Raw genomic sequence first — 22,525 nt, forward strand, 5'->3', positions numbered from 1 at the left:
ACTTTGTAACTTGAATGTCACAGTTCTACTGTTTACATGAAAGTCACTGAGGGGGAGGATAAAATGTTTGCTAATATGACAACTTTCAAGAGTTGTAAATCGTTGTGCAGTGTCTTGGAAGCCTCCAAACCCAAACCCAACCCAACGCATCATTCAAACTGGACTTTAATTGAACTTCTTGTGGGCACCTGTTGTAATGTATCTTCAACAATGCAGGAATGCTGTGCTATTTTCAGTCTGAATGCACACCTACTGTAAACAAACCTTTTCATTGCGAATACATTTTGTGTTAGCATAGCAGCCCCTGCTACATACAGTATGTACTCTCATTAGCATTAGTCATAATCTAATATTCACCTCGTAAATCTGATATCTGGAGAACGCGTTAATAAAAGCAACAGACCGAAACATCTTCTAAATAAAAGAGAAATGCATATGGAGCCTGAGTGTGCAACGTTTTGTTTTCCTACTCTCAAATCAAAGCAACAGCACAACCGACACTAAAGATTCATCAACCTACTCACTACTGGAAAAATACCTACTATAACTGCAAGGTTTTATTAAATGATGTTTGATAACTGCCTATCAGATGTAACTGATGTAGAGCTGCAATGATTAGTCGATTAATCGATCGACAGAAAATGAAAATTAATCTACTATTTTGATAATTGATTTATCATTTTGAGTCATTTTTTTTAAGAAAGTAGTGAATATTTTCTGATTTCTTCAGCTTTCTATGAAAACAAACTGAATATCTTTGGTTAGTCGGGACTAAAGACAGTTGGTGACGTCACCTTGGGCTTTGGGAGTCAGTAATAGATCATTTTCTGACATTTTACAGACCAAACAACAAGTCAGAATCAATCAAGAAAATAATCGACATATTAACTGATAATAAAAAGAATCGTTAGCTGCAGCCCTTGATAAATGGAAGCAAAAGGTGAGACAAAGGACGGCGTAGGAGCAATTACCTACTGCATCTAAACTGAGAAAAAAAGATTGCTAAGTAACATAAACACAGTGAGGGTTACAATGTCAGACAGACAAATACGGCTCACAGAAACATAATACGAATAGCAAAGTGAGAAGAAAAGAGAAAAGGAGTCAGACGACAACAGGCTTATAATAGCGAGATGACAGCAGATTAACACTGAACTGTTCACACATCTGCAAACACAAACACACACCTACAGTATTATCTGTACACCCATTCACACCACACTCTCATAAAGTATGGATACAGAAGGACAGAACACACACACACACAAACACACACACAAACACAGACTCTCTCTCTCTCACACACACACACACAAACCTGTCTTACTCTCTTCAATCTAAGCTCCACAGCAGCACCTACTGGTCATTCCTACTGGTTCATCCTGCTGCTTCTAAAGAAGTGGACTGTTCATTTTCATCTGTCTAAAACACACACACGCGCACACACACACACACACACACGCACACACATGCAAACACACATGCACGCAGACACAGTAGATGCATCCACAGATTTCTTAAATCCTGACACAGGAAATGACATGTATGAATACACACCTGCACATACAATAATCAATTCACACACACACACACACACATAGGCAGATAGATACTCAACAAAACTTGAACATGCAGGTTTCAGCACACATTATGCATGCAACATATGGACACACACACACACACACACACACACAGACTATGGCTGAGGTGATTTATGAGTGTATGGCTCAGGTTTGCATGATTTATCCTGCTAAAGCTGCACTGTGCACCTGAGGGACTCAACTCTCCACTACATGTACTGCATGGAGGCTTGTTAGTTAGGAAGCACTGGAGTAAGGTAGGTGTGTGTGTGTGTGTGTGTTTGCATGGTCCTAAGATTTTCTTTTTGGTGTATATGCTTACAGTGTCATTTATAGTGGGTTTTTTTTGGTGCACATATGCTTGCTCACTTTAGTTTAAGTGTGTGTGGTTTTGTGTGTGTTAATTAAATCCTGTGGTGTGTGTGTACCTGCATGACATATATATGCTTGATAGTGCCTTTGTCAGTGAGTTAAGGTTTGTGTGTTAAAGTGTGTTTTTGTGTGTGTATAATATATGACTGGTTGTGTGTTAATACTGTCACACATGCATACGTCAGCATTGAAATTCCTGCACAGGTATGTAGGTTCATGCGTGTGTGTGCAGATCTGCCTTTTGTGTAACAACATCCCCAGTGAGTTGTGTGGAGCTTCCATCCCACCATGAAAGATAACTCAGTCCCTCAGCAGTCTAACGGCTGAGGAGCCTCACACACACACACACACACACACACACACTGATACAAATCAGGCTTGTGTGTTCAGTGTATCACTACATACTGAATGCTACCAGTGTTACTGCAGTGAAAAAAAAGTCTGACCTCCTGTGAGTTATAATCATTAACTGCACCACAAAATCATGTATTTTTAAAAAGCCACAAACCCAGTTTGATGTGGAAACCAGCACTTGAAAGGTGCTAATTGGGGGAAAAAAAATAAATGTTATTCTCTTAAAGTTCTACCACTTTTCAAAGGTTATGCAGCTTAGATAGTAAAAAATGCACTCAAAGCTCAGTTTAATGTGTATTGGTTTATACTGTAAGTGGTAAGCATGCAAATTTTTGGGGCAACATCTGTGTTACTGAACTGGCTCAGTCAATCAGTGTGTTTCGCTGCAGTGTTGACATTTATGGCGTCATGGTAGCGATGGGTTTTCATTTGAACTATTCAGTTCTTATATTTTCTTCAACCGCTAGCGCTGCTGCTACAATTCCCCAAAACATGACTTGTCATTAAGCATTGAAGACTTTCCAGATACTGGGTCTTTATTAAAGAGTTCACCCCTCACTGTCTTCCCCATCTATCCACACTTTTCAACTATAATTTTGGTGCAGCTAGTTATTAATAAAACTATGAAATTGCTTCAACACTTTGGTCAACACTTGCTGTTTTTTAAATCTGCTCTAGAAATAAACTGACTTGACTTCTCTATAACAGCAAATTTATTAACATTTTCTCCACGTGCTAAAGGTTGAATATGACCTGATGCACCAATCAGCAAATACATATAAATATATATATACATTTTTGCACTCATATATGAAGCAGTAAAAATGTCTGACGAGCAAATTAATTATTCATCACTTAAAGATCATTAATCCAAGGGGCATTTTTATTTAGACACATAAATCACTGCCTGTGCTTGAGTTTGACAGTATATATGTGTGTGTGTATGTGTGTGTGTGTGTGTTTGTAATGCTATAAGGGAAGAGTTAAGGTTCTCTGTGTTAATGCTGTCTGGCTTCAGCTCCAGGTATCAGGAATAGAAGTGTTGTAGTGTTGTCAGACCTCCAGGCAAAATGTACACAAACAACAAACAAACCCATCTCCGTCCTGTGAATCCTATGAAAACCATGTATCTCCACCTTCCTCCTTAGCAAATGTTCAAGATATAACAAAGCAGCCTTGTGTTAAGCTTCGTGGCCACATCTGTGTCTCAACTCTTAGCTATCCAATAAAGAAAAAAAATACCAAGAATTTAAAATCTGGAAAACATTCGATACCCAAAAGAACAGTCAATCATCCACTATAACACACACACACGCCCCTTATGTCATGTCAGAGTGTTGTCTATCCTCAGAAGTAAAGACTGACCCAGACAGGATACAGGCTGTGTGTGTGTGTGTGTGTGTGTGTGTGTGTGTGTGTGTGTGTGTGTCTCGGTGGCTTGTGGCTTTCCTTCTTAATTGGTTGATTTGCAATCAAGTCTGTGGCTGCCTGGATTTTTGACACATGCTCACAGCAAATGCACGCAATCACATTCATAAATGCACACACAGAATAACGTCACACACACAAACACATCAATGGATACACACACACACACACACACACACACACAGATGCATAAATGCCCTTATGACTCACGGATACACACAAAAATACACACACACACACACACACACACACACACGTGCACACCGACAGTTGTGCAGCATAGGACTCTATTTCCTCCGCAGCCTCAGAGCACCTCCAACCGGCTCTCATTAATACACACTCGACTGACAGCTCACTGTTGCCATGGCGACCCCCCTACCTGTTGCCAAAGGGGCCAGGGAGTTTAGGAGCTCGTGAACGCGGCTCAGAACTATTGCTGTTCAATTTTCGGGCTCTGCGTGTCACAGAGCCGCCGGCGCTGCTGCGGGCTCACGCAATGACCCACTTGGGGAAGTGAGAACAGTTTCATTCATTTCAACGCAAAGCAAAACGCCCCGTTCACTACTGTTTTTGTTACGAGGGAAGCCGAAATCCTCCACAGGAGCAAAATAGGCCTGTTTCATTATATGATGCTTCTATTCTAATTCCTCTCTTCATTCCACGCTCCTCTGTTCGGTGTTATTCATTCTAGGAAGATAAGATGAAACTAACTTGAGGAAAATTGCATTGCTTAATTCATCATCCCGAGCTGCTCTATTCTAATTAAATCACTGCGTGTTCTATTCTTGCGATACCATTCTTCATTGTATTTTACACTTTTAACAAAAGGTTCAATACAGTGTTGGAAAACGGCTTTCTAGGATAATTGTGTCACAGCGGTTTTCTTTTCGCTGCCATAATGAAGTGTTGGAGGAAGCTTAGAGAGTATACAGAAGCTGTACGGTTATTAAAGATGCATAACATGCTTCAGATGAGCTCTATTACAAAAAGCACTGGACATAAAAATTGCATCTTTTGTTTATATTTGCCCTTTATTTTAGTTTTTTTTTATCTCAAAGTGCAACCTTGGATCCAGGTTGTGTTCGCTGTCTCCAGAACCTGTAGAACTTTCCAGCTTTAAACTTAAGTCACTATTTTTTTTTTTTAATGGCGCTAAATTTAATTGAATAAATTGGTTGATTGACAGAACATGAATGAGCAGCTATGTTGTTAATCGATAAAGTATTTTTTTTAAGAGCATGAATTGCAGAAATTCACTAGTTCCAGCTTCTTAAATGTGAATATTTTATGGCTTTATTAGTCTAAACTGAATATATTTGCATTTTTGGACTGTTGGTCGGACAAAACGTGACATTTTAAGGCATCATCTTCGGTTCTAGGAAAATGTGATGGGCATTAGTTGCAGCCCTCGTTTCCCATTCACTACTCAACTGGCACCATTTGTTAATGGCACCTTTATCCTCCAGTTCTTTAGTGTTTCTGCTCTGTATTTTCTATTACGTCCTTTTTATTCTCTGTTGACTGTGCTGCTACGTCTTGGAAAAAGATACCTTGATAGCGAGAGACTATCCAGGTAATAAAATAAAAAAATATATATGAGCCATATACACAAAGTTACACACAAACAGGGAAACGTTTGCTCAGATATTGGCTGGAAGGATTGGACGTTAAATCACATCTGACGTTTCTATGATTGTTATAATTCTTTTTTATAACTCTGTACATGCATCGGTGTTTCCTTTCAATGCCAGCGACTCCACTGATACAGAGTAAGAGGTCTAATAATAACAACAGGCCTGAATAGTTTGTATGATCTTTAAGAGTCAAGATTCAACAGATCATGCGAACCGATTAGGTCTGTGATATCATCAGCCCACTTGCTGTTCCTCAACAATCAGCTGGAACACCTGGTATTTATTATTAGCAGCTGATTTCCAAACTTTCCTCCTGATGATGATTTTAAGTAAAACCGAAAGCTTGAAGCAGCCAACAGCTCTGTCATTGTTTGGAGTAACTCTACTCTTACACTTGCAATGTTCTCTTTGCTTTTCTGTGATTCACAATGTTTTCCTTGGAATGAATTGTGCTAAATAAAGTTTTGCTTGCAGTTATACAAACAAAACGTTGCAACATCGTTATGAAAGCCAGGTGGTGCGGCTGTGTCAGCATCAGATGTTTAAAAGTCACATAGTGACATTTATTTAAACTTTATTTTCTCTTATTTTTCTTCTTTCTTCTGTTCTGTTTTCGTTCACTTTTGATCTAAGAGTTGGCTTTCAGTAGTTTTAAATGGTCAGAGTTTGATTTAAGCTAATATGTTTCCATAAAGGAACACAAAAACATCTTAAGACACTTTCTTTTCGCCAGCTGTATATTCATCTGCATGGTAACAAAATTAAGTATAGTGCTGAGTATGGTTATCTGGCCATCACAGATCACATCACAATGCATCTATGATGCATAATAAGACAGTTCTGGTCCTTCTTTTATTGGATTATGAAGTCTGAAACAAGACCAGGCTTTTCTTATCATGCAGCTGAGTTGCAACATCCTTCCTGGAAGACAATGACTAATGTGGAGCTTAAGCTAATGTGACATAAAACACTGTCGACCAGAGAGATTCACGTTTGCAATACAGACCGAGAGTAACAGCTGTTCAGACCTCTAACTGGACTGTGAGTTTGTTACATACAGTCATATCACTTGAATTCAGACTATTTCACTTCTTCTTCTGATTCAAAATGTTGACACACATGCAAAAACACATCACCATTGAACAAATTTCCTCTAACTATAACACAAAGAGAAGCAGCATTAAATAAGACAGATACACACTGCACACACACACATATATATATAACAAGGCCACAAAGACAAATGTAGCTGTTGGAGTTACTGTGAGGGCTGTGAGCAGAAGGAGAGGATGGAGGGCAGATGTCCTTCAGCAGGTCATTAATACCGACTACACCATCCTGCAGTGACCTCTACCACTTAACCCCCCTCCCTTCATACTAAAACCTGTTGTAAGACAGATGGGGGAAAACGGTGCAGCTCTACACTTTGATAGATGGTAGAAACTCGCTTGTAACCCTTCAGTGGAGGAAACTGTTTACAGAAGGACTTACAGTGTATAACGACAAAAATAGTGACAAATTGGGGAGTTAAATGGCACTTAGTGACTAATCTAAATGTGAGCGATGCATTACTCAAGCGTAAATCCATGCTTTAAGAGCTGAGGTTGATAGGTCACGCTGAACCTTGGAAGCAACTTCAGAGAATTGGCATCATGTCATGTTAGCACCTAGTTAGCCAACTGGCTGCCAACGTAGCTTCTGTGCCAACCTAAGACACTTATTCACTTCCCCTTTATCCGTTTTTAATCACACCCTGCTATTACGAAAGGGAAAATGTTTAACTTTAACCCAGTTTTTTTTTTTGCAAAGACCAAACATGAACTAAATGATACATGCGTGTCACGATATGTTATCATATTTTAGGATCATATTCTAACGAAACTTTGGCATGCATGAGCTCAGTGGGAAAATAGCCCCCTAACCCTGCGTCGGTCTATGTATCCACTTAAACAAGACCATATGTACGGTATGTGGCTAATGATATTTAATGTATCAACATTATGTTATTTCTCCTTCTATGTGTCATTGTGGATTTATAGTGGAAATTCTTCACTTTTTAACCTCTTCGCTGAGGGCCAGGGGGAGTGATAGAACTTGGTCGGGCTCTGGACTGGATCACGGCCACTCAGACAGGCTTTTCACAGAGCTTACGACTGACGGACTGTGTGGAGGGGATGTAAATCACTGAATGCTGGATAGTTTGAAGGTATCGTGTGGATGTATTGTATGTGCATATAGCAGCTACGTACGGTGTGCGTGAGAGGTTTTGAAATAATGTTATCAAAAGTGCTTCCTGGGAGGTTTTAGTGTGTTACGGGGAGTTTGGTGTTTTCCAAATGACTTGTCACATCCGCTTCAACTTCAGTTTTCCCCCACATATTTCTCACGTTTTCAGGAGGATGTGTGTTGTTTTCTATCGGGCTTTGCCAACTCAGTTTTTTGAACACTGCTATTCTTGCAAATTTCATGGCTTGACTCAACACTTTTGTCTTGTGAGAATTTGGCACAAAAGCAAGCTATGGTTGAGAAAAACTGATACTATTTCTGCTTCTGTTTTTTGGGGGGATGATTGTTGAGCATTGTGGCAAAATGCTCATAAAAAATACAAAACAAAGAAATGTACACAACTCCCAAATGAGTGTTTTGCATGTATATTCATCCAGCATCATTTATCAAGGAGACTTTTACACAACTCAGTGTGTTGTCAGGGCTTTTTTTGAGTCCAGTCATGGTCACACCCATGGTGAAAAACAAATGGTCTCATGGTGGTTTAAAGGAGCTATATGAAAGCAACACAGCACATAGTACAGAATGTATTTGTCTACCCCTTCATGTGTTTACATGACGGTCCTACCTGTTCTTGTCTCTCCAGCCAGCGGTCCACCATAGGGTGATTGGCGCTGAGTGATGACCGTGCCGTCTCTCTCTGAAACTCTCTCTGGTTGGCCCACGTCCCAGCATCCCGCGGCAGACTGCGGTATGTATCTGTACTTTTACCCTGCAGGGAGATAGATAGAGATTAAGGTTTCTAAAAACAAATTCTTATTCTACCATTGCCAATTTTTCCAGCCAAGCTATTAAAAATCAAGTATATGCTTTGTTGTGTAACATTTTAGTAAGTAAATTTATGAAGTACTGGCAAAAAAATGGCAAGGGTACAAAATTAATCAACTGAATAATAAAAGCTACCCCAAAATATATTGCTTCCTCAACTTGCCTCAACTTGAGAGAGTTTCATGTTTTTGAGGACAGGATAATGTGCAAATTTGCAATAAATTGACTAATAAAATTCAGTCAATGCTAATAGAAGCCTTTAGTGCGTCGACATGCCACATGTAGATGCATGCATACTGTTCTCCATTAAAAAAGTCATTTTTATAACAGCACTTTGTTGGCAAGCAGCAATCTTCGCCTATCTGATGTTTTGTTGCCAACGCCCCTACCTTCCTCTCCAGGCTGTTGGTGCCAGAGGAGTGGCGAGCTTTCAGGAAGCCAGCGGTGGTGGACCAACGGGTTGGGTTCTTCCTTGATGGCGGTTCTTCCGTTTGGACCCGTGATTCACCGCCGCTAAACGGCCCGTTGATGGTAAGCAAGGCGGGGTCGCTGCTGCGCCGGACGTGGAGGGGCATATCTGAAAGAAAAACAACAGGTGTTAAGGCAATTTTAGACTTCATGGTTCCTTAAACATTTAAGCTTGGAAGAGCGACTGGAAAAATTACTGTAGTGGGAAAGACCCGAGCAACTGATATAATGTTGAGAAATGAGTGATGTCAATATGATGGAATAAATTTTGTTCCTATAACAATGTGGGCTAATAAAGACAATTAATCATCCAGATTCCATTAGCATCCCATTGTTGAATAATCAGATTTATCACTGAAAGTCTAATTGGGCAGCTCTAGTTTCTACTTTACTGTCAGAGTATCCCCTCTTAACACGTAGCAGCAGACAGTGCGGGAACAACAATATGAGGAAGAGCCTATTGAGAAACACAAGTGCAAGTGGACGCTTTCCATTAAAACTCTTTACTCTGTATAAAAGTTGCTGTGTGTGGGAAGGAGGCCAAGGTCCAAATAACAACCTAAACCAAGGCAGCGCGCACAAACCACCACAGCTTGTGCTTGTACACACGGCATAATGATGTTATGACATTGAAAATTTCCCACTTTAAGACCTCTCCAAAATCCCAGGGGTGGAGTTGATTGGCTGAAAAGACACCCAACGGACCACACAAGAGAGACAAAGTATAAACGAAAAACTAAAAATTGTTTAAAAAAGCTGGAGCGTCTTCGGATGACGATGCCAAATGTCAGTTTCCCATGTTCTCTTCCAACCGTTTCCATATCATCGGATGTTCTGAACGGTGTTGTGTGGTCGTACAGGAAATACTGGAAAGGCCCTCCATCCACGCTGAGGAGTGTGTGTCTGAGTCAACAGTTTTTCTTTTGTGTTTGTGTGTATTGTGAGAAGAAGTGCATGAGAAGATAAAGTGTGTCCATCTGCTTGTGTGTCTCTGTTTGTGTCTTTACTCATTGATAAACTCATCGGTATATAGGTCAGTGTTTATGTCTCTGAACATTTAATACTTTTATTTAGACTTGCGGGCATTCATGCAAACTAAAGCGGTTGTATATGTGAGGTAAATTATTAGTGTGTTTGTGTGTACCATTATCTGAATGTGTGTTAGTGATGTCTGTGTTTTTGTCAGTGGACATATGTTTGTGTTTGAGAGCTGTTTGAGAGCCAACAGCTACAGTATTTGCTGAGAATCTCCGAATGTGTTTGTGTATTTGTGCACTCGTGTACTTGGCTGACTGGTGCTGTTGGGTCATCCGCAGCGTGGGACCTGAACCGCTACGAGCTGCAGGAGGCAACGGCGCTCTGGGAGGTGGAGTTCAGGGGGGGGGGGAAGTATAGCCTGTCCTGACAGCTCTCAACACTAACTCCATGACTACAGCTCCCAGAGGGCATTAGTGTACAGGAACTCACCTCTTCAGCTGAACTATACTGACGTGTACTGTCGCCCAATCCTACACCATATGCTACTATACTATACAGTATATACTGTAAAGTATACTCTAAGTATACAGTTTTGATGCCATGGCAGTGGAAAATACTAGTTTCTGATTGGCTGACAGATGTCTATTAAAATACATATCTATCCCTCCATTTTCTACACCAAATTAAAATTCCCTCAATTTAAGGTTGTTAGTACTTGTAAATATGTTTCTCATTAGCTGTCAGAGATTAGCATTTATTACTTGCTTTAAAAAAAAGAACATTTTAGCCATAATGGAGAGGTTTTGAAGAGGTTTGGCACATAAAAGGATGCCCATGTACACTGCTTACTAATTACCCTGTAAAATTTTAGTACTTTTATATAGTATCATTGATACACTTGTGCACAAGAAGTTTGGGAAACAGAAAATTCAAAGAGTTTTATAATTCATATTTTAGTAGGTTCACTGTAAAACAAAAACATTCAAGTGCGTTTTTATTTTTATCCAAAAATATTGTGTATTTAATGTCTTGTATTTTTATGAAGACCAATATATTTAGTAATCTATGCTTATACATTTAATGGAACAAGTGTATTCTTTAAATTAGACCATTAATTATGGTGATTTGATGTTTATATGAGAAGTTATTAGGTATTAAACAAACATAGGCAAAATCAGGTGGAAACAGGCTAAAACCGCTGCTACAGAAGGGGGTTAATGAAATAAACCAGTAATGGGAACCAGTTAAAGTGGAAATATTTACACATAAAGATCAATTTCCTCGCCACGGTTAGCAGTCTACGACTGAGCCTGTAAAAACATCTTCTGTGACTCTGGAGGAGCTTTTTGAAGTTTAAGAAAATAACTTCTAAAAGATGCCATAGCGATGTCATCATCATGTCACCATTTGACACGGAGACTGAAAGCCTGAATAACAAACTGGAGTCTGGTCTGGAATTTGAAAGACATTTACCAGGCAGTGTGTGTCTAACAAGATACTACTGAGTTGCATCATGGGAGAATGACGACAGAATCAAAAGGTTTTTGGAGATTGATGCATACAATGGACTTAAAGTCAAACCATCCCGGCTTCTTTTGCTTTGATGTGGACGATTCTTACCCCCGTTCTGTACCCATCTAATGTTGCTTTCTGTTGGTAGGTGGTGATGACATTAAAAAATAAAAATAACACACTCTAGGCCTCTCCCTAGTCTGGTATTTTGTATATCACAACACCCTGCCATGACTTATTTCTTACTTGGATGTCAACAAAAATACTACTTAGGAACAGTACTGCCAATATCAAATTCAGCAAAAACTTAATATTTAATGCTTTTTTGTTTGTTTGTTTTCAAGTTGGTTTCTGAAGCTTTCCCACCACCTCCTCAACAACTTGCTTTAATATTTCACATATGTACAGCTTGTATATCTCTGTTGTGCATTGCATTGTGGGAGAATACTGTCCATTAACAGTGCAGCAACAGTACAGTACAGTAAAAGAGGAATGAAAATATAAAAACTAACTCACAACATCTTCACAACAGTTAGCCGACAACCTTCTTTCAATTAAAATAACACAAATATGACTGTGAAAAGCAACTCTGCAACATTAGCGGCGCACAAAAGAAACTGCTGTTCTTTTAAGGATTATTAGGGATATAAGGTCTGTGAATTAAAAAAACAATCATTTTACTGTATTTGCTATATTTTAGAGATAAAAGAGTAAATTCTGAGCTTCAAATGTGACTGCACTTTGGAAATTAACTTTTCAAACTGGCATCTGCAAGCCTCACATGTTCACAACAGTGGCGTGGTTCTTTAATCAGCATTTCCATTTCTGCAGACGTTTCGAGTTTAACAAAGCCAAGAAACTAACATCAATCCAATTGTAAATTTCAATAGAGCTCTCTGTCTAATAAGCTTAATCACTTTTCTTTTGAGTTTGTGGACTGAACAAGAAAACTGGCAAAGACCCACAGAGTCCAGCGCTTCTCATCTCGTCCAACATAAATCAGTGATTGAAAGCTATTCTCATTAGGCGCTCGTGAAAAAAAAAAAAAAAAAATTAATCAAATTCCTTCTCTCCCATGTCAGACATTTCTCTTAAAACCTATTAAAATTCAGCTGATGAGATTCAGTGTCGTCAATTAAGCAGAGTTAGAATTTATTATAGAGACGCTTAAATTGGACATAACTGGCAGGTGTGATTATACCCGAGATTTCCATTTCTTACTGAAAATTCACATTCGACTTCTCATCCAGAAATCCAATTAGGACCGGAGTGACCTCCTCACACTCTGTGGTGTTTGTGAGAAAGAGACCAAAAAAGAAAAAGAAAAAAAAAAAAAAAGAGGAGTTTTTGGTGTCTGCTATGTGCCAGTTATTAGTGGATGAAGTTCACTAAAATCTTTAGACCAGTGTGGTGTTTTTTTTAGTGCTAATTAAAGACGGTAATTAAAGAACAGTTTGTTTTTAACCTTTATCTTTTTCATTGGAGTGTGTGATTCTGGGTTAATGTGTGCATGTGTTTGGAGAGAGGAAACAAATACAGAAATAAAAAGCCAGGGTTTGTATTTATAAGTTTAGAGAATTACATTTAACAATACTCTAAAAGAAGCAACTCAGGAGTAAAAAAAAGTTATTGGCTAAAAATGAGGAATAAGACATTCTTCAAATGCCTACATGATTTAGGAGGTAATTTTAGTTAATAAAAATTCTGATTATTACCATGCACTCAATAAAATTTATGAGCAGCAGAAAGTGCTATGGTATGTTTTTTTTACCCCGAGTTTTACCTCACAGGCTGCCTTAACTCTCTGATTGGTAGAGTTTGATGGGGCTGAGAAAACATGCTGACACTTTTACGACTGACTAAAATACTTCTTTTTCTTTGATTTACAGATGACACTCTATTATCCATTAACAATATTCTCCTAACAAACAACCTATAATTGATCTTCATTCAAAGGTAAATGACAGTGCTCCCTTTAGTAACAATGCTAATTTAACTTTATCTCAAAGTATCATGTTTCTATCAATGAAACTAAATTTTAAATAGGTCTAGTGCCATAATAATTCAGAAAGCCTTCTAATTCTTATGTTAAGCTACCATTATAATGAAAAGCATTATAATTTTTTTAATATACTAATTGCTAGAGCCTACGCCCCTGGTACATTCTAGGACCCTACCAGTTTATATTTAACTATTTTTAAGTCAGAAGAAAACAGCTTTTATCGTTAAGTTTGCAAGTAGGAGTAAAAGAGAAGGATTTCATTTCATTTTTATCATTTTAATAAATGTGGTCCCACATGGTACATTAACACAAAAAAGGCAACAGAGCAATAAAACAGCATAGTATGAGTTTGACTCCGTGTATATTTCTGTGTTTGTTTGCTTGATCCAAATTGACAAATTACCTACAGGAGTCAGTTTTACATCTGAACTCGCAGTAATTACAGTAGAAGAAGCAACTCGGTCGGCAAAAACTGCAGAGTTAGACGGACTCGGCGTCACATTTGATTTAGGAGGCAGCAAACAGAACCAATTAGCCACTTTGGCCGGGGATCAAACGGCTATCTCTGCCTGGAAAAAGAGCCCTCCTGTCCAATTAACAGAATTTATGGGCAGGGGTAACGTACCGCTGGGCCATGATAAGGTAATTTGTTGGGTTTTGCTGTGTACTGCTGCAGTTGCTGACATTTGACACTGATGAAGAGGACAGAAATGTGATGTAAGAGCAATGGATTCAATTAATAATCTTCCGTTAATTGAATGTTTTAGTTCCTGATTGCATCTGTAGATATTGGTCCCTCTATTGAACTAATGCATCCATCTACAAATCACCCATCTAATAGTCCATCCAGGTACATGTATCCCTAATATTTTTTTTTTTTCCTCTAATGTTGTGACTTACTGGTGCGCAGGGCAGAAGGCGTGACCTCGATCTCGCTGGCCGTCTGATAGGGTTGGAAGGCTGAGGCTCCGCTGCCAGCGCTGAGGTCTGCGGCGAACAGGTCGGGGCTCTGGGTGCCCGTGGAACTGGCGCTGGTGCCGTCACCTCCATGATGGGGCTCCTGTTCATCATACACTGCTATCAACTGGAGGAGCAAGAGGGAGAACAGAGGAGACAGTGTAAATGTTTGGATTTAAGAATATGGCTGAATTATGTTAAGATAGACTAAATAACAAACCCTGAAACAATGAAGCGATTTATGGGAAAAGAATGCAGGGAAAAGAGGGGTAAATTAGATTAAAAGTATTGCTTTATTGTTGAAATTGTTGCGTTAAAACCCCAAAAGGTTAAGCTGGATGTGTTGAAATGATAACACAGTGTTACATAAGCTGCTCTCTTAACATTTGGGGGGTTTTATGCACAAATAATATTGTTTTAAACACACTTTTCAACATGTGAATGTGGTTCTTTTTCTTTTGTATGTGAAAAACAGATTTCATTCTCCACAGAATCAAATCCAATCAATAGAAAGTGGAGCGAGTGAAAAGTAAAGTCTTCATAGACGTCGTGAGGGCTACTCATTGATTACAGTTAAATGTGCCCTTACTGGAAACTACCTGGCAACTGATGATGATTCTTAAAAAAATAAGAGAGCAGACCTTCAGATTACTGAAACCCACAATGATTATACACCCAACACAAAAACTATTCCCACCCACAGACAGTCCAAAATAAGGACATTTCAATATGATTCACAACGCAAACCACGACAGGTCGACTAAGGTTAGAGTTCACTAGGCGATGCCTGAAGCCACACTACAACACAAATTTGCATGTATGACTCCACCAAAACAGAAATGGACGTTCAGCAGAAATAGTTTGTCTTGCTTATTTATTCTGCAAATAGTGCAGATGATGCAAATAAACTGAGGAAAAACTGTTACATTTGGAGGAGACGGTGGATGAAGAGACAAAGACTGTAAACTCTAGAAATTTATATGAGTGTTGGCTCACTGTTTTCAGACTGATTTTTTATTTTTTTACGTCTCCTGGTCGCCATGTCAACAGTCCGATTCCAGTCAATCCAACATAATGATTATAAAAAATAATCTTAATCAGAAGGATGAGAAGAAACTGGATCAGAAGGCAAATGAGAATAATTAAAACATCACACATTATATGATTTTACTTCCATTAATGTCAACACAGAACGTCTAAATCATAACTACATTCATGTGGAATACGTTTAGAAGGTCTTAACACATGGTGGTCCTTTTCTGCTCAAACAGATGAGGACCAGTCCAAAGGAATATGGAGATTATTGAGCCCCCTCATGACATTGAGGCCCTCATTACGTCCAATCATATCCTCTCTTCAGTCAAAATGCCTCCATATTTTCCCTCCACATCTTTACCTTCAAAGCTCTTCTTCTCCCTCACAGATCTGATTAATTCCAGCCTTTACTGAGTCCCTTTATTAGATTAGAGATGAGATTCATGCCGCCCCTCTGCGACTCTCACCAGGCCCGCGTGTATGTGTGTGTGTGTGTGTGTGCTCATCTGGCTTCAGTTAGCCGAAGAGAAAGAGAAAAATCCATCCCACATTTGCAAATTCATAGATGTGATCTAACTGCGCCTCGTGGTGAGAGCTGATGTAGTGGCTTGACTGCGATAATGTCCCCCCCGTTTGAAGGTCTACCTCCTGACCCATAACATCTCCCCGACATTAAAAACTAACAGGGATGTTCAACAGCTCAAACATCTGCAAGATAGCGCAGCAGTTCATCTGGGTTTATTTTCTGTGAAAACCTTTAAAGAAAACTCGACTATACCGCCTTTGGCAAGACGCAGCTGATCAAAAACAGACTCGATATCTTCCTTTTTTTTGGGAGAATATGGAGAAAAAGATATATTGCATGTGAAAACAGAAATTCGAATTATCCGTTTTCTGTGCCAGCTTTGAAGATTCACAGAAACGACGTGTTCCGCGTCAAAGTTCATCGATTTGATTTTGTTTTTTCTGAGACACTGAATGTGATGTTTGGAGTAGAGATAAGTATTGAGAATCAGTCTCACATTCATAAAAACAAGAGATTAAATTAAAAAATGTGCTATCTGTTCCTGACAGCAACGTTTGGACGTCCATGCATCATCAACACTGCTGGTTACTGGATCTGAACCATTATTCCCATTGTTTTCTCACCATTAGATATTATCTCCAGTCAAGTCTTCTTCCTGTAACGTTTGGCTAAGTCATATTCTTTCATATCAGGTACCTTTAATTACCTTTAAATACCTTTAATTTCTATTTGTTCATACATGACTGTATATTGTGTATATAAAAACTGCTCTCACATCTATAATTAACTACATTAGCAGCTAAAATAAGCTTTATTTCATTCTTCACTCACAAATTTGTAAGCTATGTAAAACTGAACAAATACATACAACTGGTGTGAATGTAAGAACTCTTTCTATTGGTGCAACTGTCCTACTGAGTTGATGCTTAACACAAGGCCATCTATCATCTGTTAACTCATTAAAATCCATAAAAACTATGAGATAGCCAACCCTGCTTGGTTTTTCTAACATGCTGCTGGATATATTACATGTAATAGGGAGGGAACCACTGCACATACTTCCTGTTGCACATTACAGAATATGTGTCTAAAATACATCTCAATCATACTTAAAATGAAAGGAAGTAAATGTAAAATGTAGAGTAACATTTTGAGGTCGTTCAGGAAACACTGTGACACTCACTTATCAAAAAAAAAACTCCTAAAGCAACAAGCTATATATACACACGCCATTTAAACATGCACACTATTACATAAACACAAGCATATGGCCAAATAGAATGAGATGCATTGATACACACACACACAAACACACACACACATACACAAACAATTACATTCAGACACACAGCGACACCCGCAAGATCCATTAAAACACAGACACACTCACACCATTGAAATCCAACTACCAGTTTTCCAGCACATTAAACGTTCATTTCAGCCACATTTAGCCTGAGAGCTGTGGAGTTTTATAGCATGCTGGACAGGCTCCCTGGTGAGGGGGAACAGGCTCTTGAGGGCACACACACACACACACACATAAACAGACATTTACAGACCTCAAGACTCATTTTTCCCATTAGCCCCCTTTACATAAATGTGCACACATTTACTTCAAATTAGACTTCGCGTCACCCCGAGGCTAATGTGTACACACAGTAATGGGGGTAATAAAGGTCATGGGGCAGGAGGGAAGGGGGGGGTTGCGGGAGGGAGTGTCTGTAAGTGAAAGATGTATGGAGAGAGTTTTAAAGAGTGAATAAAGAAGTAGGAGAAGGGAGGAAAAGAAAGTGAAGTAAAACAGATTAGAGCAGATGTGTGTGTGTGTGTGTGTGCTCGAGTGTGTGTTTTTGTGAGGCACATGGGAGAGAGTGCGACTGGTTGTGTGTTGTTGTGTGATTGTGTGTTTTATGTGTGCACCACATCTATATAAAACTTTCAATGTGTGACCGTCAGAGGGTCCTCCACTCCTCCCTCATTAAAGCTTAGTTCAGCCGGAACAGCTGAGTCAGCAAACCCTCCCTCCCTGTGGCCCGCTCCCTGAGGACACCACAGAAGAAGAACCCCCCACCCCCAACCCACCCCACCCCCCCCCCCCACAACCCCAATTGCTTTTATAGCCCATGTGGTTGCTATTACATGAGGCTGCGACGCGCTCTATAAATGTGTACAAGACTGCAAATATCAGGCGACCTGGTCGTACTAGAAGGTGTATGATCACTGATAATTGTCGACAACGTAATAAAAGCAGCGCAGTGGTTGTGATGTGGTCGTTAACGCAAACTGCCCCGAGTCCAACCATATCTCAACCTACAGTATATGACAATACAGTTTGACATAGAGATTTTTACTATTTTCAATATTTCACACACTTTTCATAATGCACTAATGATATTTTGGCCAATTACTTAATGGTTTTTGCATATTTTCATTGATATTTCTTATTCTTTGTCTATTGGAAAAAAGGCACTTTTGCAAAAAAAAAAAAAAAGGATTTCATAAGTTTCATATCCAATTATTTACAACTGTAAACAGTGGCTGAAATTATTTTAATTACATTGTTTTGCCCCTTGTATACCAATTATGAATGTAGGAGATGCCTTATGTGAAGTCTAGTAGATGCAGATGAGTAAATGGTAATAAAGAACTTTTAATTAAAAAATGGGAGAAAGCTGATAAACAACTGTTATAAGTGTCATGGCTGCTTGTTAATTGCAAAAAAAAACAAAACAAACTATAATGTACATGTGCAATTGTCAGGAACAAACATTGTGTCTTTTTGCTTATTAGGATAAATTGTAATGTATTGAGGAATTGTAATGAACCATCAGTGAGAATAAACTTTCTTCCATTTAAATGTCATGCAAAGTTTAGCACAAGTTTTCTGATGTTTAAAGATCCAAAAAATATGAGTTAGCTTTGTAGGCTTTGATGATAAAAACACAATTTATTGGACAACCCTTCTTTTACCGGCATGTCTTTTTTAAAAACATTTTTAACATTTTTTAAACCAGACATACATCATAACTCTGTTTTTTTTTTTTACAAATTTACTACTTGCAACTTCAATATGATCATTAAAATCCACTTAAAACAGCCGCATGAGAAGCCACCTCCTGTGAGATTACAACGTACGAGAGCCTTTACGACGGCGGTAGCATGAATGTTATGATTGGAAGGTTGCAGGTTGAAATTTCCAAAGCAAGCTGTATATTGCTCATAAAATAAATTCTGAGCAAAGGCTGAAACAGAGGTGATGATCATATAAATCTGTTTTGTTTTTTTTTCTTGGTTAACAGAAAAACAGATGGAGAAATCCATTTAGTTTAAATTCACCTCCAAGTTTTTAACTGGTTTGGCTTTTCACTACAAACACAATGAAACGCTAATCTTTGGAGTCCTTGGTGGTTCCCCTTGTCATAAGGAACACATGGCATCAAATGCCAGTTCATATTTCGGCAGCATCGGCTGTGCCAAATACACTTTGTCTGCAAGTTTAGAAAACAGAGGAACATTTTTAATGGTTCTGACTGTAACGAAACCTCTGTTGGATTCATATGAAACCATTTGCTACTGCCAGTTCCTCCATGTCCTTGTTAAATGCTTGGCTTAAGCCAATCATTTTCATGCAGACGATTAAAAAAAACAAACATGAATGACAGGTAAACAAACCAAACATCGGTTTTAGTATGCGTTTCCTTTGTCTAATCAATGTAAGTGAATATGTTTAAACCGCTGTGACTGACAGTCGTTCCCTCAAGACTTCAGGTTCTTTCTGTTGGATGTTTTTGTTGATTGAAGCGTTTGTGGGCTATGAAACAGCCTCAAGTCAAGCCTAATTGCTTAGGTTTGTTGACAAGCACGGCCTGACCCTGCCACGGGAGAACTGCCGCCACCCATCATCACACAGACACACACATACACGCACTTAGAAAAAAAGGTGACATCCAATCAGCGGGATTGGTCTTCCCTCAGGAAAACAGAGGAAGTACACACAGAAATGGGTGTTGATTGGGCTGTCAAACTGCGTCAGTAAAAGCCAGAAGGTTTAGACTATTCAAAAGGAATATAACCTTTTTGTTCATGACTTACAGGTTGACCTTTCACAGTTCATGATTAGTGCTGCAACAAGTGTTTCTCTAATTGATTTGCTCATAATTTATAGATCTCCTTTCAGATAAATCGACCGATCATAGGTTAAACATAATCATATCTACTGATCACATGTTAATCCTAAAGGGATATTGTCAAAAATGTGCAGTGCAAAGTGTGTGATAGCGCTGCAGCTAACTATTATTCTCATTATCCATTAATCTGCAGAGTACTTTCTCTATTAATCAATGAATTGTTTTGGCTATAAAATGTCACAAAATTATGAAAATCATCTGTTATAATTTCTTAGAGCTCATGGTGACATCTTCAAATGTCTTGTTTTGTCTGATAAACAATCCAAAATCCAAAGATGGACATCAAATCATCACATTTGACATTTTTGCTTAATAAATGGATAAAACAATAGTTATCAAGATAGCTGCAGATTAGTTAGAACCTCTAGTGTGAATGTGTGCATATATCTAAGTGAGTGTGTGTGTGCGTGTGTGTGTGTGTGCACAAAACTCTCTTCTTATCAACTTTTCATCCGATTTCTTGCACACCCACATCCCCTTATAACCCAAGCCAACAAGACTAGGTCAAATCTGCGGATGTCTCTTGTTTTTCTAAGACTCACTCCGTGGAGTGTTTTGTCAGAGTGATTGTTATTTGGGGCGCTTTGGCTGGGTTGCATGGAGAGCTGCTTCCTCTCCTACTCCGCGAGCTCACGCTGTTTGTCCTGGCTCAGATGCAGCAACACAGCCCCAGGCGAACCACCGGGTGAGTTGCAGACATCATCCCGAGGAGCAACATAACGCTCCCCGCCGGCACAGAGGCCGCGGACCCCATGCTCCGGGGTCAGCCGCAACAACGCCTCCACGCGCTCCTCCCGACGGTTGTGCAATCGTAGCGTAGGAGCCCAGGTGCAGACAGAGGTAGGGCATCTGCTGGCTCGGCTGCAGGGTGCTCTCAGCGTGCAATCAATTTGGAATGAGCGGCATCACTCAGTCAGTCAGTCAGTGACGGACAGACGTTCCCGTGTGTAGGCTTGGCTCGGCTGTTGCGGTCCATCCAAAAAAAGTAACAATAATTGAAAAGTAAATTACAATGGAAAGTGTGAGTCAGTTCACTTTTCAGCAGTCACTTGCAGCTCATAAATCATCATCATAACTCTGGCAAGAACAATACCCTGGCAGCCGGGCCAGGGAGAGGGAACCAGAGGGCTCTCAAAGGGGAATTAATCCTTATGGGTGTGTGTTGGGGGGTTGAATTCAGCAAGACACAGTCGCTGCTTGCACCACATCAGCAATCGCCGGGCCTTATTTCATCAGAAATCCCTGAGCTTATGCGGTAAGGCTGTCCAAAAATTACAGTTGCTTTAGTTCTGACTACCCACTCCAAAACATAAATCTTTCCAAGCTGCTACATCCATCTATAAACCGTTTGATTTATTCCCTCGTCACATTAAATAACGTCAAGTCATTACTATTTCACACAGAATTATATTACATCAATAGACCGCATTTTCCCTCGATTCAAACCCCACGGTGCGTACTGTTTGTGTTCTTTCACATGATTTATTGGATCTAAAGCATAGTATATCAATAAGAGTAGACACATAAAATCAAAGAGAGCGGGATTGATTATTTGAACAGACGGGAAATTTGCTTGTCATGCAAAGTGGAAATGACAAGGCAAGCTACAAAAGAGTACTAAATGACGAGATCTGCCTCAAATGAGTAATGCTTTTGTTTCATCTTAAGTTATAAATTAACATGATTTAAAGTAAGACCGCAACTATCATTTATTTGAATTACTGATTAATCTGCCGATTATTTTCTCAATTAATCGTTTGAGCTATAAAATGCCAGATACAGTGAGAAATGCCCATCGCAATTTCTTAAATTTGATGTCATCTAATTGCTTTATTATTATTGTTTAGTCTGACCAGAAGTCCGAAAACAAAAATGTTCTGTTTAACGTCACAAAAGAAACAAAAGAATTGACACCAGCAAGTTGTGTAGAAAAAAAAAAATTCTGATTGATTGCAATTTTTATGATCCAATGTCGACTCAGTAAACGTGTACATGTGCGCTAAATGGTGTGTGAGTGTGTATATGTTAATGTAATTGGTTCACTTAAGGCTGCATGATGTGTAAAATTTGTCAAAATCAAGCTATTACAACATGCACAAAAAGGTCATATAGATGATTGCTGTTAAATGAGCTGCCTTGAGTCACAACAACCCCATAAATAGTTAGTCTATACAGACCGACCACATGTTACAAGACTATCCTGACTCAGGATGGTTAGCTGACTCTGGCTGTCTTGTAGTGGATCTAGAGATCACATCTACGAGATGGAGACAGACTTTCCATGTCTGGCGTCAGAACAATTTAAGTAAAGGTAGAAATAATACTACACACAAAAAGTTTACACACAATTAGGGCTGCAAATAACAATTATTTTCATTATCAAGTAGTTTGGTGATTATTTTCTCAATCAACTGATTAGTTATTTGACCTATAAAATG

At 39.1% G+C, this 22,525-nt stretch overlaps 1 protein-coding gene across 9 annotated transcripts in view; it reads right to left on the reverse strand.

The window, feature by feature from the left end:
- The window catches only part of LOC137194605 (partitioning defective 3 homolog), a 252,364-nt gene that overhangs the window by 138,777 nt on the left and 91,062 nt on the right, over positions 1 to 22,525 (reverse strand). For all 9 annotated transcript variants that reach the window (XM_067606669.1, XM_067606668.1, XM_067606664.1 and 6 more), the window contains exons 3-5: positions 14,283 to 14,466; positions 8,812 to 8,999; positions 8,223 to 8,366 (exon numbers count right to left, since the gene is read on the reverse strand). In XM_067606669.1, coding sequence (XP_067462770.1) covers positions 8,223 to 8,366; positions 8,812 to 8,999; positions 14,283 to 14,466 — 516 coding nt within the window. The remainder of the gene's footprint in view (positions 1 to 8,222; positions 8,367 to 8,811; positions 9,000 to 14,282; positions 14,467 to 22,525) is intronic.

This window comes from Thunnus thynnus, chromosome 12 (genome assembly GCF_963924715.1).
Source record: "Thunnus thynnus chromosome 12, fThuThy2.1, whole genome shotgun sequence".
Lineage (NCBI taxonomy): Eukaryota > Metazoa > Chordata > Actinopteri > Scombriformes > Scombridae > Thunnus > Thunnus thynnus.